Genomic DNA, 20,016 nt, shown 5'->3' on the forward strand with positions numbered 1-20,016 from the left:
TTCACAGAGCAATTCAATAAAAAGAGTTTCAATGATAATCTTTAGGACTGTTAGCTTTCAGCTCTCAGGGTTAACTTCCCACAATAACGTTCCAAATCATTTTATTTATCATAGACAATCACAATTTTGATCCTTATGTGCATCAAGGTGGACTGCAAGCTTAAGAACAGCAAGAAAACACCCCACAGATCTCCAGAAAAAGAATACCTATCCTTAACTTAGGACATGTTCTTACCTTAGCAAAAAGGTGATCCCTATACTGTTGCTGAGTAACAAAATTTTTATAACATACTACACAAGCAAAGGAGCTGATGAAAGGTCCATGCAGTGTAATTGTTGGATCACATGGAGAGTGGTCGAACCTACTTGGCAAAACAGAGGTAACATTAGAAAATCTGACATATTCTAGAGGCAGCACTAAGTTGCTTCATTTGTTAAGTTAGACACACACATTCAAGTGTTTGCACTTTTTCTACTGAAGTATTAAATAACGTTCTTTATATTCAAGAAATATCAAGTGGCTCTCATATGCCATGCAATCTCTTGAAACAGTGACCAACAGCTTAAAATTTCAAAAAAGTACTCAAGATACAATAAAATGGATTTAAGCATGTTTCACCAAATTGGTAAACTTCCAGTCTGAAAACTGTACAGCCATTATCTGTTTCTTCTTGCAAGGAACAAAATAAAACTCACAAATAATTGTAAATGAATCACTAGAATAATAATGTCATGTCAAGCTTTCTGGTGCACACCTATTTCCTAAAAATGGCTTTTAATCCTTTTAGAGTCATTTTAATCATTTAACAAATTTGTGTCATTGAAAACTGCCTCAAAGACTTTTTAAAAATTAAAAACACTTAAAATACAGTTATCTGTAGAATACTGAACCCCTCTCCAGAAGGCTCTCACACCAGGGTCAGGCATAAGCAGGATGAGACATCTGGAGAAGGTCAAGAGCCCCAAACTCAACTCCCCTCTTCAAACTATAAGAAGGGGAGACTACGAAGATAAGGACTATTTAACTCCTTTAATATTGCCTTCTCTTGATATTTACTTTCTCAAGCTGTACTATTCAAACTTCAGTAAATTATGGATCTCATAAATAGAACATTTATTATTAATTTTGCTACACTTTGTTTGCCTTTAGCATTTACTTTGCAATGAAATATTATCTTTCTTTGAGCTAGCCCACATATCTGTAAATGCTTTGTGTCTCTTAAAATTTGCTAACGGACTGGATTTCTCTAAAACTGATCCAAATGTACATCAATGCAAAAAGTCTGGTCAGAATTTTATGAAACATATTAGGACTGAATATCACTAGAATAATCTGACTTCAAGCCTCCTAGGAAGCCTAAGAAATGTAAATTAGAAAAAACTGTATCGTAAGAGTTTGGAACATAAAGCTACAATCGCAATGGCAGAGGTGCCTCACGCTCTCAGTTCATCTTCAGCACCGACTGTTCTGAACATCACACTTACCTTTTCAAATGTCCTAAGAGAAGGTGCCCATTATCAAACTCCTTGTTACAGTGCATTATGGGACATGAAATTGGTTTCCCAGATGCTCGAATTTGGCTTCCTCTTCGGAATGAACCTTTTGTTCCAGAATTAATCGTGCCTGTTTTGAGTCCTGTATCATCAGAATATAAATTCTTAAGTTCCTATTGCAGGTAACTGTCCTTTGGACTGGTAATCAAAATTATGAAAAAACAATAAAAAAAAAAACACTGGGCAGCATCAAATGGGTGATCCTACTTGTAATTAAGTGCTTACAAACTTTCTTATAAAAGATATAACAACCTACAAATAAATAGCTATTTGGGACAAGGAAAGCCATTAAGATCTCCAAGTAATATTATCTTGAGGAAAAGAACTGTTCCCTTAAGTTCAACAGTCAAGAAATGTCAAAGATGGAATATATTAGAAAACCAGTTGCTCTACAACCCCTGTACCTGCCTCCCTTCTGTTCATTTATATAAGTTGGCAAAGATTTTTTCTTCTAATTCTTATTTTCTCTTTTAAGTATCTTACACACATTGTAAGGTTCAGTTATACAGGCTGTAACTGAGACAGGGAGGGAATGGGGAGGACAAGGAGAATGCCTTCACCAGTCCTTTTATCTGGTGAAGATTATCCCTTTTATCTGGTGAAGATTATCCCTTTCCGTCATAATCTTGGTCTTACAGTCACACAACTTTCCAGCCTCAGCCAAATTCTGTTTCCAGGCAAACTCCCAATGCATGTTGTACAGTGAAAAATTTAGAGTTAAGTTCTATAAACAAAGAATTTTAAAAGTTCTAGGAGGATTCTGATATATAGTTTGACTATTATTATTTCTTATAACTTGTTTCACTCAAATACTTTGAATATTTCATATAACAAAAAATTGTATATTTATCTTTATGGCCATTTCTACCAAGTCCCTAAGCGTTTAACTGGAATAAAATGTTACACCTTTAACATCATCTAGTTAAGATCCCCAAATGGTTATCTATGTTGAAGGTTTCAATGCTCTTCTGTTTATGGAAGAAATGCCTCTATTAAATGCTGTCAAAACGCTTATAAATGTGTTCTATCAATAAAAAAAGACTAACACAGCATTAATCACATTCAAAGAGGCATTAATAACAATACACCTTTTTTTGCTTTAATTTTATTATGCAATCAGAATTAAGAGTAATTTTTACTGTCCATCCACATTCCAGGTGTTGCCTATTAAGACCTTTATTTAGCCATAGAGGTTCTGGGTAAAAATTAAAGTGGAGAAAGCAATCAATTAGAAGAAAATAAGCTTTATCCAAGGAAAGGCAAAATACAGAAAGATTTAAACAGCTCTTTTCCTTAAACAGTATAGCGTGTTGTTTTTAAATTACTAAGTATTCAAATGTGCAGAAACTGGTCTAACTATAAATGTCTATAAAAAAGTTGGATTTCCAAAGCTTGAGTAATTATAAATAATGTCCTTACACTGCTAAGTCGCTTCACTCGTGTCCGACTCTGTGCGACCCCATAGACGGCAGCCCACCAGGCTCCCCCGTCCCTGGGATTCTCCAGGCAAGAACACTGGAGTCGGTTTCCATTTCCTTCTCCAATGCATGAAAGTGAAAAGTGAAAGTGAGGTCGCTCAGTCGTGACTGACTCCTAGTGACCCCACGGACTGCAGCCTACCAGGCTCTGCCATCCATGGGATTTTCCAGGCAAGAGTACTCGAGTGGGTTGCCATTGCCTTCTCCAGTCCTTACACTACTTCTAATCAAAGAACTGAATTATAATGGCTGGATACTTTGGAATAGACTGAAGGGAGTCCCTTAATGCTATTGAGAAGTAGAATCTCACTTTTTATAATTGACAGCAAAAAGACATCTCTGTTTTCCCCAGTTCTCCACTCCTCAAAGGAATGGCACCGCAGCAAGTACAGCCCAGTGCTAAAGCCGCTATGCCAGCAACAGCCCCCTGACTCTTCAGTGCTACAGTGTGGCAGGGACCAAGCAAGAAGATAAAACAACCACATAAAAAGAATGTAACTAAAGACCTTAACTCACAGCACAAGCTTATCAGCCGCCAATGAACCAGTTGTAACCTGAAGTGATCTACAGTACCACATCTTGACAAGAATTATAAAGACAGCTAACTGAGTCATTTGTTCCCACTTGATCCACTCAGAAAAATATATACTCAGATGTTCGTGAATTCAATTTATAGTGAATTAAAATATTCTGAAACTCCAGTACTTTGGCCACCTCATGTGAAGAGTTGACTCATTGGAAAAGACTGATGCTGGGAGGGATTGGGGGCAGGAGGAGAAGGGGACGACAGAGAATGAGATGGCTGGATGGCATCACTGACTCGATGGACATAAGTTTGAGTGAACTCTGGGAGTTGGTGATGGACATGGAGGCCTGGCGTGCTGCGATTCATGGGGTCACAAAGAGTTGGACACGACTGAGAGACTGAACTGAACTGAACTGAAAATATTCTGACAACCTGAAAGCCAGAGATTAGGCCTAAAGGGATATATTACTGACCCAACAATCATTCTAGGCAAGACTTGAAAGTGAAGAATGAGAGAAACAATATGAGAAGAGAAACATATGAGAGAAACAATTTTACAAGAGATCTTGTAAGCCTTGTAGTTCTAGACCATTTTTGTATCCAAATCTTCCCAAATCTACAGACACCCTCTAGAGGTGAGGCCCAGGCATGTATTTAAGACTCCCAGGTGATTCTGATATAGCTAAAGAGAGCAATTTTCAAGTAAACTTTTCTAAAGTAGGTCTGGAATACCAAACAATTCTTTTGTTTAGTTGAATGACAGTCAAATTTGGAACATGGTTCTAGGCTTCCTTTCTGTGTTCATATGCAAATACTCATTGCCCACTCTGGTATAATATTCAACCAACACTTATTGGACATCTCTGTGCAGAGCCTTCTTCTTAGGCACTGACACTAAAAAAGATTAATTAGGCTTAGCCTCTGTCCCCATAACATATCAATCTAGTAAAAGACACAGATACGTAAGCATATGAATCCAACACAACAGGGTAAAAACTATAGGCAAAAAATGAATAAAACACTGTGGCATCAAAGACAGCTGGGCAATCACACTTAGGCAGACTAAAAAACCTAGCACCCTCTAGTACTGAATGTAGTACTTACTTGCCTGTGGCTAACCCCACGGGCAAGTAAGAAAAAAGGAAAAGGCATTTAAGAGGGAGGATAGGGCAAGGGGGTAGGTTTGCCAGGCACAAACATACTGGGAGATAAGAAGGAAATGCAGTGTCAGGGAGTAGCCAAGTGTCAAAATACCTACAAATTACTGGAATTATTTTAAAAGTGGCGATCTGATTCTGTCCAAAGAAAAGCCCTCTGAAAACTATAGAACAAGATATCCAGGTTCAAAGTTGAGCACTGCATACATAGATTATTTCTAAGACTTTTTGCAACTAAACTTTTGGCTGGATTAAATCCACAGCTAAGGTTTCTGTGAGTAACCCAAGCCTCTAAGGGCTCAGTGGGTCTTTTACAAGACAGGCTAGAAAAGCTGCCTTGATGGGACTATCCTGAAAGTGTTAGTTGCTCAGTCGTGTCCGACTCTTTGCAACCCCATGGACTGAAGCCCGCCAGGCTCCACTGTCCATGGGATTCTCCAGGCAAGAATACTGGAGCGAGTTGCCATTCCCTTCTCCAAGGGATCTTCCCAACCCAGGGATCGAATCCAAGTCTCCCACATTGCAGGCAGATTCTTCGCTGTCTGAGCGGAAGCCCCAAGGGACTGTCCTACTGACTCAAAAATTTTACCAAACTATCTGGTGGAAGGAAAACGCTCCATAGTGATTCCTCCAGGAATTTCAGGTCTGTAGAGTTAGTAATGAAGAAGCTACCCACTGCTTTAGATGAGCCTCCCATGTCGACACTTCCAACAAAATATCTACATAGGTTGCATGGACAAATAAGTAAATGCTAATCTTTTCCATCTCAGCTTAAATTCCATTTCCTTACAGAATCCTGACCTCAAATAACCCGTTACACACCTTCACATAGCCTCACATAGTACTATTTCATGTAGGACACACATGAATGAATAAATGAGCAATATCTAATCTGCTCAAGGATTACTTTTACTCAAAATACATTTTTGCCAAAATAGAAGACAACTGGTAGGTAAAGCAGACCTCCAGTTAAGTAAATTTTAATACTTTATATACTTACTAGCAACTGAATAAACAGACACAATGCCTTAGGGCTTCAGGGAAGCCTCTGATCTCTAAAGAATACCTGGCATTTTTAACCACTGGTCCACACACAGTCTTGCTGCTTCTGTATCAGAATGTCCTCGAATAAATTCCAATTCTTGTAACCCATGAGCATGCTGAAAATCAATTTTTTCCTAAAGATATTAAGAAAAAAAATCAATTAAACTGTGATTACTAATCTTGTTTCCTTAAGAAAATGATTTTGTCACAACAGTGATCAAAAAATACTGATTATCCTTTATCCCTGTAACTCCAAGTCTAGAACTCTATCCTAAGGAGCTAAGTCAAACCAAAGTTTCCTGCTCTAAATAAGATGTTGATCCCAATGTCATCTCTATTTGCACACAGTTTGCAACAACTTAATCTCCAACAATAGGGTACTGTTTAAGTAAATTACAGTGTGTACATTTCATGAAAGTCATTAGAAACACTAACCAAACTTTTCTGTGAATTAGGAGTATACTTTTGATATCAAGTATGTTACCAAATTGTATTAAATGAATAGGGTCAAATATAAGCAAAGATTATTTCAAGCTATATGTAACTCTGCCTGCTGAGAGGGAAAAAAGCAGAAAATAAATATGATAAATGTCAATGGTTATCTCTGGAATGGAAATGTGAATGATTATTTTCATCCTTACATTTTAAAACATTTTTTTTCAAATTTTCCAAATGTAGTCTGAAGTATATAGAAGCCTATTAAATATTTGTTCAATGAACAGTGTAAGAGCAGACCTTCATTAGTACTTAATATGTACGAGTACAAAACATCTACTCCATCTAGATCAAAGGTTGGCAGATTTTTTCCATAAAGGGCCACAGGATAAATATTTAAGGCTCTGCAGCCCATATAGTCTCTTTTGCAACTACTCAACTCTGCTGCTGCAGCACAAAAGCAGCCACAGATAATATGTAAACAAATGGACATGGCTATGTTCCAATAAAACTTTATTTACAAAAACAGGCAGTGGGCCAGTGCCAACTACTAAACTAGATGCTTTAGACTTTTACAGTCTCTAAATCTTTCTGGTTATGTTACTGATAAATCTATTTGCATACTCTAATCATGCTGTATCTATAGGTTGGTACAAAAGTAATTGTGGTTTCAGACCATGAATTTTAAATCATTATAACTAGGCTCAACATATCTTTATTAATCAAAATAGGAACCATTACAATCAACACATTTTTGCCAACAAGAAATGTTTATTCCTGTAGCATAAAAATCCATGCTTTGGGATTCAATGAACTCTTGGGAAACATTTTCTGCCTCTTGCTGTTGTGGAAGTGTTTTCGCTGGAAAAAGTTGTTGAGATGCTTGAAGAAAGTGGTAGTTGGTTGGTGAGACATCAGGTTAATATGGTGGATGAGGCAAAACTTTGTAGCCCAATTAGTTCAACTTTTGAAGTGTTGGCTGTGCAATGTATAGTCCAATGTTGTCATGGAGAAGAACTGGGCCCCACTGGTCACCACTGTTGACCAACACTGGTGCCAGGCACTGCAGTTTTCGGTGCATCTAATCGATTTGCTAAGCATACTTCTCAGATGGAAGGTTTCACGGGGATTCAGAAAGCTGTAGTGGATCAGACTGGCAGCAGACTACTAAATAGTGATCATGACCTTTTTTTGGTGCAAGTTGGACTTTGAGAAGTGCTTTGGAGCTGCTTCTCAGCCCAACCACTGAGCTGGTCGTCATTGTTTGTCATAAAAATCCACTTTTCATTGCATGTCATAATCCAATCCAGAAGTGATTCATTGTTATTGCATAGAATAAGAGAAGACACTTCAAAACAACAATATTTTTTATTTGGTCAGCTCACGAGGCACCCACTTTATTGAGCTTTTTCACCTCTCCAATTTGCTTCAAATGCTGAACGACCATAAAATTGTCCATGTTGAGCTCTTCCGCAACTTGTGTAGTTGTAAGAGGATCAGCTTCAATAAAGGCTCTCAGTTGGTCACTGTCAACTTCCGTTGGCTGGCCACTACACTCCTCATCTTCAAGGTTCCGGTCTTCTTCACAAAACTTCTTGAATCAGCACTGCACTACACGTTCGTTAGCAGTTCCTGGGCCAAATGCGTTGTCGATGTTGCGAGTTGTCTCTGCTGCTTAATGAACCATTTTGAACTCGAGTAAGAAAATCGCTTGAATTTGCTTTTAGTCTAGTATCAATTTCCATAGTCTAAATACATATAAAATAAACAGGAAGATATCAGAAAAAAAATACAGCAGGAAATGTGCATTAAAATGATGCATAACATAACCACATTTATTTAAGAATGTATTTCAATATCAAATGGCAAAGTTCAATAATGCAAAACTGCAATTACTTTTGCACCAACCTAATAACAATGAATATTTATTAACCACTTACCATGTGCCAGGCACTATCCTAAAAGCATCTTAGATCTAATTCTCTCAATAACTCTGTAAGATGGGTACCAGTATGGTTCCCATTTTATAATGGGAAAACTGAGGCATAGGAAGTCCAAATACATTGCACAGGGACAAATAACAATGCCAGGATTTAAACTCTCATTCTCTAATCTGATTCTAGAACTCATGCACTTAACCAGTATACCATACTGTATCTCAAAAAGGTTTTTATATCCTTAAAAAGAAATAACAAAGCCACAAACGCTAGATTTGCAAGAAACAGACCAGCATACTGAATAACCCTGTTAGCAATGTAACAGGATCTTCTATCAGCATAGGTAAGAGGCAGACAGGGAGATTCAAGACTGTAATCAGAAAAAAAATCAGCTACACAACACTGTTCTAAGTATAGCCATAGAGTACTAATTCTCCAAAGATGCTAATATGCATTATATAGCTATTCCTACATATGTTAGGGGCACATCCCCTCTTGTGAGTCATTTTAACTCTTGGAATATCAACAAGCAAAGCTGGTAACTGGTCAACTAGTCAAGCACAACACATTATCTCTGAAAGTGATTTATTCAGTGAAGATTTTAATAGATTTTATTTTTTTAAAAACATTTCCGTCAAAAGAGATGGACAAACCACTTTAACAGTGAGACACCAAAAATCAAAAGGCCTAGACGAGCTGGAAGACGTTTTCTACTATATTCTGTAGTCACAGTTAACACCTACTACAATTCTTCAAGAATTAGTTTTATTATCTTTCTTTCTAGGTAGTTTATTTTGGTTTTTGTTTTCTGTCATCTATCGATAGTTTTTTTAAAATAAGCTATATATAAGGAAAACCAAATTTTCAAAAAACCATGAATGGATAGCAAGCAAGGAGCTACAGAACCTGTGAGTCACTTTCTCTTTAAGAAAGAAATCTAGAAAAATGCATTCTTTAAAATTGGGTAAACAAGAATTTCAAAGTTTTAAAAAACTTTCTCCAACAAGCTAAAGTCTTTAATACACTGAATGAACGTTTGTATAGGTAAAAGCTGAAGCTACCCTTGAGAAAAACCCTTGCTGTCAAAGCAACTACTCTGAACTCATCACAAAAGCAGTGAGCATCACTGAGGAAATGGGCAGAAAAAGAGGACAGCTTGATAACCACTCCTCTCTCAGAGACTTTCCCCATACACACACACTTAATGTAATTTGCGGAAAGCTTCCTTAAAAATGAATAGTGTCTCTGCCAGGAAAGAAATAATCTTTTTTTAAAAAAATGTCACTAATGTATTAAGCATTTTAAACATACAATTAGAATATTATGCTCTAGTTTAATTGGTATTACATTATAAAGTATTAATAAAAGTCCCCAAACAAAGGTACTTCTAAATTTAAAGATTAAGGTATTTTACATTAGATTAAGCAGATACTAAAACAAAGGCGACAGAAATATATAAATTCCTTTATAATAACAAACGGAACAAGGAAGCAAAAACATACATGGTAAAATTATGCTGTGATTTGTATTTCCATTTTTAAACTCCCAAGAGGAAGTTTTTTTACCCAACTGGCCAACATTTTACTCCTAATAGACATTTGGCAGTATTGGGAGAGTTCTCTAAGGTAATTTCATTTGGTAACCTTCTGTAAAGCAAGTCAAAGTTTGAAATGGTTTATATCATGCAAGATTCTAAATCAGGCTTCATCTTCTATTGCCCTAATTCAATAACCGAAGGAAGAGGTTGAAGTGAAAGTGGTCTGGCTCTATTGCATAGAAAATAACCTTTCAACAGCTTGAAGCCCTGATAAACTGTGATAAAGTAACTAGAAACTTATATAATTCCATGAGTTTAAATTCCCAAAATAAAGTTCACTCAAGTCTATTTTTTCTTTTTTGTTGGTCTGTATACATATATGATCAAAATCCAACAAACAAGAACAGATATAAAATGCCATCACGAACTACTACTAAATCAGTGAGCTATACAGATTTCATGCTGAACTTGTATCCAATTATGTAAGTGTCTATTTAACTTTCTTACAAACAATTCTATAATCTGGTAAAACACCAATGAAAGCAGCCACATACCCTGAATGCCCTGTTCTTTTCTTCTTTCTGCTGTTTCTCCACTTCAACATGGCGGGCTAGGCGTGCCAGAGTCAAGGCGACTTTATCCTTCTGATGGTCAATATGGTCTTTATGCTTATCCTATAATTGAAAACAATTTTCATTACTTTTAGCTAACAAAATGAGCTTTGGGATTACATATATCCATTTACCAAAGAGTTACTATACTAAAGAACCATTTACAGAACTTCCCTGGCAGTCCAATGGTTAAGACTCTATGCCTCCACTGTAGGGGGTATGGGTTTGATTCCCAGTCAGGAAGCTAAGATTCCACATGCCATGTAGTACAGCCAAAAAAATAAAAAGAACCACTTACTTTTTTAAATTTTATATTGGGGCACAGTTGATTTACAATGTTGTGTTAGTTTCAGGTATACAACAAAGTGATTCATTTACAAATATACATATATCCATTCTTTGCAGATTCTTCTTCCATACAGGTTGTTACAGAATACTGAGTTCCCTGTGTTACACAGCAGGTCCTTGTTGATTAAGGAATTATTTACTTTAATATTATCAAATTTCTAAGAACTTGTCTTGTTTATGTTTAAATTGTGGTAGTCTGTAGGACAGCTAATCACCCACCAGCAGCTTTGATTTTCACAAAGTTATATAACCTATCAATCATCCTTATATCCTTCTCTTTTTAGGTTTATTCATTTATTTTTTGGCTGCGGTGGGTCTTTTTGCTGCACATGGGCTTTCTCTAGCTGCAGCAAGCAGAGGCTACTCTTACTGAGGACAGGCTCTAAGGCGCGGGGGCTTCAGCAGTAGCAGCACACGGCCTCCATAGTTGCAGCTCAGGGGCTCCAGGGCGCGGGCCGCAGCAGGTATGGCCCGTGGGCTTAGCTGCTCTGTGCCATGTGGGAATCTCCTCAGAACGGTGTCCCCTGCATTCCAAGGTGGATTCTTAACCACTGGACTACTAGAGAAGCCCCATCTTTATTTCCTTTATAACCATCTGGATACTGAAGAGTTTGGCTCTGCTTTGCTCTGAGCCTGTAAGGTAATCTTGAGCCATTAGTCCACCCACTTAAAGGTCTGACAGCGCAAACACTCTTGGCTCTGGATTTTCAGCAATTCCTGGACAGTATGTATATAAGAGAAATTATTGATTAAAAAGAAATGATCTAATTTCTGTTTTCTGGCCCAACATACAAGGAAGAATCTTAGAAGTTGCCACTCAATTATAACAAGTAAAAAGCTTGAATGAACTGTGAAGTCAACTGAGTGGAGCAGAAACCCATGCATGGAAACCTCAGTGGGACCAGTGCTGGTGTGGGGACCTGGCCTTGGAACTGACCGGGCGCTGGGAGCTCCATGTGGACAAGTTTTAACCAGACTTAAATGCCAGAGGAACTCAGTCATGCGAGGGCCTCACCCTCTCGTGAGGCCCTTCAGAAGCTTTACCAGGTCTTCAGTGACGGCTGAAGAAAAATCCCATCATGTTTCCAGTGCGGGGAGAAAAAAGTGAGTATTTTGAAGCATGTCAAGAGCATTAAGTTCTTATTGATGTGTGCCCTTCAGAGAAACTACTTCATGAGAAACTACAATCTGAGAGACAGGAAACAGCCATCCTCCCAGGAGAGTGGAAGGCCTGGGAAGCCCTGACATGGTTCCAGTCCAGGGACGCAAGCTCTCCATGGCTGAGAACAGTCACACAGAGCACGACCCTTCTGTTTACTGCAGCTCCTTTACCTAGGACAGCATGTCCACTTTCCACATGAAAACTACAAGCATACCGAAGGGCAGAAACACAGTGTGAAGAGCAAGCAAAGAATGGCAGAGCTGGTACGGATGTTGGAATCATCAGACCAGGAATCTAAAACTACCAAGATTACTATGCTTAGAGCCTTAATGGAAAAAGCAGGCAACATGCAAGAACAGATGTGTAATGTAAGAGAGATGGAAATCCTAAAAGAGAACCAAAAAGAAATCAGACATCAAAACACCACAACACAAGTGAACAGTGCCTTTGATGGCTCACCACAGACTGCACACCACAAAAGGAAAAAATCTCTGAGCCTGAGAGTATGTCAACAGAAACTTCCAAAACTGGAAGACAGGAAAAAAGACTGGAAAAGAAAAAAAAAAAAAATATATATATATATATAAGAACTGTTGGGCTTCCCTGGTGGCTCAGATGGTAAAGAATTCACCTGCAATGCAGGAGACCTGGGTTCAATCCCTGGATTGGGAAGATGGCCTGGAGACGGGCATGGCAACCCACTCCAGTATTCTTGCCTGCAGAATCCCCACAGACAGAGGAGCCTGGCAGACTACTGTCCATGGGATCACAAATAGTCATGACTGAGCAACACAATCCATGGGGTCGCAAACAGTCGGACACAACTGAGCAACTAAGCACAGCACACACATGAGAACTGTTACGAAAGATATAGCAAATGCATAATGGGAACGCCAGGAGAAAGAAAAAGGAACAGAGGAAACATCTGAAGCAATAACAACAATTTCCCGAAATTAAGAGCAGACACCAAATCAGAAATCAAGGAAGAAATAAAACCTTTCTTTGCAGATGACATGCTTTTCCTAAGAAAATAACATGCAAATAAACCAAACAGCGTTAGGGGTGAAGTAACTCACTATGAACAAAGCTAGTGGAGGTGATGGAATTCCAGTTGAGCTATTTCAAATCCTGAAAGATGATGCTGTGAAAGTGCTGCATTCAATGTGCCAGCAAATTTGGAAAACTCAGCAGTGGCCACAGGACTGGAAAAGGTCAGTTTTCATTCCAATCCCAAAGAAAGGCAATGCCAAAGAATGCTCAAACTACCGCACAATTGCACTCATCTCACACACTAGTAAGGTAATGCTCAAAATTCTTCAAGCTAGGCTTCAGCAATACGTGAACCGTAAACTTCCAGATGTTCACGCTGGTTTTAAAAAAGGCAGAGAAATCAGAGATCAAATTGCCAACATCCGCTGGATCATGGAAAAAGCAAGAGAGTTCCAGAAAAACATCTATTTCTGCTTTATTGACTATGCCAAAGCCTTTGACTGTGTGGATCACAACACACTGTGGAAAATTCTGAAAGAGATGGGAATACCAGACCACCTGACCTGCCTCTTGAGAAACCTATATGCAGGTCAGGAAGCAACAGTTAGAACTGGACATGGAACAACAGACTGGTTCCAAATAGGAAAAGGAGTACATCAAGGCTGTATATTGTCACCCTGCTTATTTAACGTATATGCAGAGTACATCATGAGAAACGCTGGACTGGAGGAAGCACAAGCTGGAATCAAGATTGCCGAGAAAAATATCAATAACCTCATATGTGCAGATGACACCACCCTTATGACAGAAAGTGAAGAGGAACTGAAAAGCCTTTTGATCAAAGTGAAAGAGGAGAGTGAAAAAGTTGGCTTAAAGCTCAACGTTCAGAGAACGAAGATCATGGCATCTGGTCCTATCACTTCATGGGAAATAGATGGGGAAACAGTGACAGACTTTATTTTTGGGGGCTCCAAAATCACTGCAGATGGTGACTGCAGCCATGAAATTAAAAGACGCTTACTCCTTGGAAGGAAAGTTATGACCAACCTAGATAGCATGTTCAAAAGCAACAAAGGTCTGTCTAGTCAAGTCTATGGTTTTTCCAGTAGTCATGTATGGATGTGAGAGTTGGACTGTGAAGAAAGCTGAGCACCAAAGAACTGATGCTTTTGAACTGTGGTGTTGGAGAAGACTCTTGAGAGTCCCTTGGACTGCAAGGAGATCCAACCAGTCCATTCTGAAGGAGATCAGCCCTGGGTGTTCTTTGGAAGGAATGATGCTAAAGCTGAAACCCCAGTACTTTGGCCACTTCATGCGAAGAGATGACTCACTGGAAAAGCCTCTGATGCGGGGAGGAATTGGGGGCAGGAGAAAGGGACGACAGAGGATGAGATGGCTGGATGGCATCACGGACTTGATGGATGTGAGTTTGAGTGAACTCTGGGAGTTGGTGATGGACACAGAGGCCTAGCGTGCTGCAATTCACGGGGTTGCAAAGAGTTGGACACGACTGAGCGACTGAACTGAACTGAACCGAACTGACTGAACCTGTGTAATGAGACATTTACAGCAGTTTTTTTCATAACCTTAGAAGCAACCAAGCACCTTCAATAGGTAAATGGATAACTGTATATATCCAGATGATGGAGTATTATTCACTGCTAAAAAGAAATACTCATTGGAAGGACTGATGCTGAAGCTCCAATACTTTGGCCACCTGATGCAAAGAGCTGACTCATTAGAAAAGACACTGATCCTGGGAAAGACTGAAGGCCAGAGGAGAAGGGGACGACAGAGGACAATGGCCTCAGCATCACTGGATGGACGGCATCACTGACTCAATGGACATGAGTCTGAACAAGCTCCAGGAGATGGTGAAGAACAGGGAAGCCTGGCATGCTACAGTCCATGGGGTTACAAACAGTCGAACATAACTGAGCGACTGAACAACAAAAAAGAAATGAGCTACCAAATCTTTAAAAGCATGGAAGAATACCTAAATACGTATTCCTAAATGAAAGTAGCCGATCTGGAAACACGACATACTGTACGGTTCCAACAATATGGCATCCTGGAAAAGGCGAATCTATAGTGACAATTAAAATAAAATCAGTGGTTGCCAGGCGGAACGGGAGAGGGAGGGATGAACTGGTAGAGTACAGAGGATGTTTAGGGTAGAAAATCTATTCAGTATGACACTTTACAGGTAGGTATCTTACTACATTTGTTCAAACTCATAGAACGTATAACTCCAAGAGTGAACCCTAATGTAAACTATGGACTTTGGGTGATACTATGTCAACAACAGGCTCACTGATTATTCCAGATGTACCACTATGTTAGGGGAAGTTGACAGTGAGGGAAGCTATACATTGTGGGCAGAGGTATATGGGAAGTCTCTTCCTCTTTTTTTGCTGTGAATCTAAAATAAAAGTTTTCTTAAAAAATAAACTCTATTAAAAATGTTTTCTACCAGAAAGACTGGTTTAGTAAGATATTAATTACACACGTACAAACCAAAGTTTATGTAAAGTGGGAAAGAGTTGCATCAAGCAAACCAAGCAGCGGGTGTGATTCTGCAGGTACACAGGAGTTCCACTGAAGTGAACACATATAACAAAACTGACTGGGGTTTCTGTGAAGGCTGCATTTCTGCAATAAAGAGTGTTCACCGCATCACTCTGGGTGGGAGTCGTCCCAACGGCCATACCACTGCACCAGATATTAGGTGGCATCCCACCAACTTCAAAATGTCCTTTCACAAGTCAGAGGACAATGCAGGGGGTGTGGGCTGGATCTCTGGTCGGAGAGCTAAGACCCCACAGGCCTCATGGCCCAAAACCCAAAACATAAACAACAGAAGCAATACTGTAACAAATTCAACAAAGACTATAAAAATGGTCCATATTTTAAAAAATCTTTCAAAAAAGAAAGCAAGCAGAAAAGCAGATCTGGGAGATAATCTGTTAGGAGTAGATGAAAAGAAATGCTAGCTAGAGAAAGGAAGAACTTCAACTTTGAAATCCTTGCATTTAAAAATGACAAAATGGAAGTACTTTAAACAAGAATGTTTTCTCTTAAAGGGTAAAGAAACAAACCATGTGCAGCAGGGTGATATTCATTGGATACTTTTCTACCACAAACTTGGGTTTAGGGATCAAGGTTGTTGGTTAAAGCCAGGCATGAGTGGGTCATCTACGAACACCCACTCTCTCCGGAAAGCCAAGTCTCAGGAATTTCCGTGGTTAGTGATCCAAGACGAGGGCTGGCCTCAGATCTCACTTAATCCCACAACAGAGGGATATTAAAATGCATGCTAGGGAATTCACTGATTAGGTCAGAGAAGGCCTTCTTTGGGACAGAAGTTTAACAGGTAATCCAAAGGTTCAATAGGTACAGAAATAAATTTTAAATGATCAGAACTCAGGGGGGTAAAACTTATTGCAGGCCACCTTGCTGGTGACCCAACTGCAGAACCAAAGCTTCAGTATCATCAGGCACATGGGCAGAAATTGAACTAGTTTTAGGCTAGATGAAAATGTCTTAAACGTTTGCTGTAGAACTAAGATGAATAGGAATTAATATACTCTTCAGTTTGGGAATTCCCACCATTCCATTAGTGCCACAATGCTTGCAATTTAAGGTGAACTCACAAAATTCCAGGACTCTTCCTAGGCTAGATTTGGCAGTCTCCGCAAAATCCTATAGTCTAAAGAAGTGTTTAGGCCCTTGGAGATTTTTCTAAGAAAGGTCAGGCTTTCAGATATGAAACTTCTCAAACTAGAAATGGAACTGGCTCTGGTAAGAACAATGTGGTTCATGTTTCATTCAGAAAGTTATTCCCAGCTGTAGATTCTGGGTCATCTTTCTTGAAGCACTTGCTGTGGTTACCCTGGATTAACTTCTATATTAAATACTACTACAGAGTAACATTGGAGAAGGCAATGGCAACCCACTCCAGTACTCTTGCCTGGAAAATCTCATGGACGGAGGAGGCTGGTGGGCTGCAGTCCATGGGGTTACTAAGAGTCGGACACGACTGTGCGACCTCACTTTCACTTTTCACTTTCATGCATTGGAGAAGGAAATGGCAACCCACTCCAATGTTCTTGCCTGGAGAATCCTAGGGACGGGGGAGCCTGGTGGGCTGCCATCTATAGCGTCGCAGAGTCGGACACGACTGAAGCGACTTAGCAGCAGCACACAGTAACATTAGAGTCCACAATGATAGCAAATTATCAGCAAGAAAGTGTATCCATTGTGTTATTTGGGGGGAGATGCACAGAAAAGAAAAGTCCTATGACATATACTGGGGAGGGAGGGTCTCTATATGCTTATATATAAATATATATATTTTTGGCTGTCCCACATGGCACACAGATCTGTTTCTAGGGATTGAACCAGTGCCCCTGACGTGCTGGCGGGGCATCTTAACCACTGGACCACCAGGAAAGTCCCTGTTTGTCAACACCTTACATCTGAGTCAGTTTTTCTTCCATACCCACCCCGTCCCACTAGGGAAGCTGTGTAGGGTCCTAACAGAATTAAGAAGAAAGTTTCAACACCAGAAAAAGCAGATTCTAGTTAGTCCCTATGAAACAATTTTTTAAACTAAAAGTGAGAACCAGAGGTATGATTCCAGTGACACAGTCTGACATACAAATCCGTGGAGGAGCTGGAAGGTTACAGAATGAGGGCCACACTGAGGAAGGAAGAGACTGCTGCAGAGCCTCGGAAGCCAGGTTCCCGTGGCCTGCCCCTGCAGCCCGTCGACGCTCACCCCGGACGCTAGGAGACCTCTCACACACAAAGCAAATCTGAGTTGTGTCCTAGAAATGGCAGCAGACTAAGGATACTGGTTAAATCTGAGTGCACATATCCACAAAAGATAAACCTATACAGGAGACAGTAAGCAAGAATTCTTCTGCTCTAGAAGATAATGTTTATCTTTTAATGGAGTTTGGTAGTTACCATCAAAATTCCAAGTCTAAAAACATACAGCCTGGGCAGGACAGGAAGAGGGCTTTCTCCTGACATCTGATCTGCAGTAGTGGGGTTCAGTGGTGGGTCTCCTAACTCGGGCAGGGGCAAGGGAGGGAGCAAAGCCTGACGGCGGGGTCCCTCATTCTGCCACATCCCTCCTCTCTCTTCTGGCTAACAGAGTACGGGGGCTTCCCAGGTGCCACAGTGGTAAAGGGGCTGCCTGTCAGTGCAGGAGGTGCAAAGAGACACAGGGTGGTCCCTGGGCCGGGAAGGTACCCTGGAGTAGGAAATGGTAATCCTCTCCAGTATTCTTGCCTAAAAAATTCCATGGACAGAGGAGCTTGGTAAGCTACAGTCTATGCGGTCACAAAGAGTTGGACAGTACTGAGCACATTTTATCAAGTAAGGGTGTTTTCAAAAGGGAACCAGTATCAATTTGTGTCTTTATTTCATAAGAATTAAGACACATATTCAAGCTAATACTTCAAAACCTCCCTCAGAAGTTTCCTTAATGAATAAACTTAACCTTGTGAAAAACTAGCTACACTGTCCTGATCTTTCTTTTTGCTACAGATGAATACACTGCTTCAAACTTGAAATCAGTTCAGCTGAACTTGAAATCAGTTCTGACTATGAACTCATAACTTTTATGAACTTAGCTCATAAAAGATCATCAGGAATCATGTCCAATGAGAATTCCACTATTTAGGCAAAAATTTTACCGAAGAAATTAATACTTTCATATACTAATCAGTTTAACGAGCTAACAAAAATTTCCTGGGAACTTAAAATTTCTAGCGTTGCTATGAAACTGTGACCTGCTATATGAACTGCAAAATCATTAAACAGGCGAATGACACAGCACAAAAGTCCCACCTTTCCCTGGAAGCTCTAACATACACGTTTCAATGTCTTTCTTATCACTTGTATTTGTTTTAAAATGAAAATGATCCTATTTTTGGTAAAAATACTTAGAAGCAACCAAATCTAGAAAGCTAAAAATTAAAATGTTAACAGTATTTATTTCTGTCTAGAGGGACTTTTTCCTTTTCTAATCTGTTTTCAAATATTTCTACGTCAGAATATGCAATAAAATTGTGAACGTAGTGAACAACAAAAAGTGTTGAAGATTTCAACCTTCTGTTTGGAAATGCAATGCATGCATGTACGCTAAGTCGTTTCAGTCGTGTCTTACTCTGTGCGACACTATGGACAGCAGCCCACCAGGCTCCTCTCCACAGGATTCTCTAGGCAAGAACACTGGAGTAGGCGGCCATTTCCTTCCCCAGGGGAAATGCAATGGATTTGGTTTAAATCACTACTTTTTACCTTTTAAAAATATAAGTTTAACATCTATCCTTCACAAAAGCAGGTGGAAATTTTGTCTCTAAAAGGAACATAATCTTCTTAGTAAATTGTATTTAACTTTTTCCCTCTGGGTTTTTTTCGTCTCTAGAAGTACAATGACTGCATTACATTATTGCCCAAACATAACAGAAACATATTAATCAGGAATTAGGGCAAGTCATTCTCAGTTCAACAGGCTGAAGAGAATTCCTGAAACAATGCCTTACTTCACACAAACTCCAGTTTCAAAGCCTGCTTCTCACTGATCAGTCCTTCAAAGTTTGGGTCCATGGTTTGGTCTCATGAGCTTTATACCCCCAGAGTAAGTTCTGTTTACCAGAATCCCCTTGTACCTATCTTGTACCTGAAGCTATACTCCCAAATAACATCTTGAAAAGCAACAATTTTTCTCAAGAATGTTATATTCAAATACAGACAGAGCAGAAGAAATAAACACAGCAAAGCAGTACAATATTTATTTACCAACTCCAGCAGCAAAGCTTTAAACCCAAGAAACAATCCTGTTGTACAAAGCAACTTCCTTCCCACCCCCAAACTATTGTTTACAAAGTACATGGAACATACGCCTTATATGAACAAGTTTTAAAACACACATACAGATACACCATATTCTGTAAAGTACTACTCGGTGAAGAAGGCCGTACTATCAAACCTGTTCAAAAAGCTTCTTCCTACCTTGTCTTTTGGTTAATCACCAGTATCTGTATTTATAAAATTCCCCTCCCAGGAAGAATGACTGATTCTCTTTTGATACAGGACCCACCCCCCAAACCCCCCAAAACCACCTCGGAACTTAGGAGAATTTTTAAGCATCTCCTACTACGAAGTTGTAACAAAGCAAAAGGGAGTTAAGAATGCTTCAATCCTGAGGGCCACTGCTCTATCT

General features: G+C 39.5%; 1 protein-coding gene across 5 annotated transcripts in view; it reads right to left on the bottom strand.

Annotated features, from left to right (window-relative positions):
* Nucleotides 1–20,016, bottom strand: part of ZNF451 (zinc finger protein 451) — a 90,128-nt gene that overhangs the window by 50,291 nt on the left and 19,821 nt on the right. For 4 of the 5 annotated variants that reach the window (XM_086370973.1, XM_086370970.1, XM_086370971.1 and 1 more), the window contains exons 4-7: nt 10,223–10,342; nt 5,782–5,893; nt 1,486–1,636; nt 236–362 (exon numbers count right to left, since the gene is read on the bottom strand). In XM_086370973.1, the coding sequence (XP_086227099.1) occupies nt 236–362; nt 1,486–1,636; nt 5,782–5,893; nt 10,223–10,342 (510 nt within the window). Of the gene's footprint in view, nt 1–235; nt 363–1,485; nt 1,637–5,781; nt 5,894–6,893; nt 7,866–10,222; nt 10,343–20,016 lie in introns of those variants that run through there. The other variant, XM_086370976.1, reaches the window with a different exon arrangement.

Source organism: Bos grunniens, chromosome 23, assembly GCF_055505025.1.
Source record: "Bos grunniens cultivar Pamir isolate PY7600 chromosome 23, Bosgru_T2T1.0, whole genome shotgun sequence".
Taxonomy (NCBI): domain Eukaryota; kingdom Metazoa; phylum Chordata; class Mammalia; order Artiodactyla; family Bovidae; genus Bos; species Bos grunniens.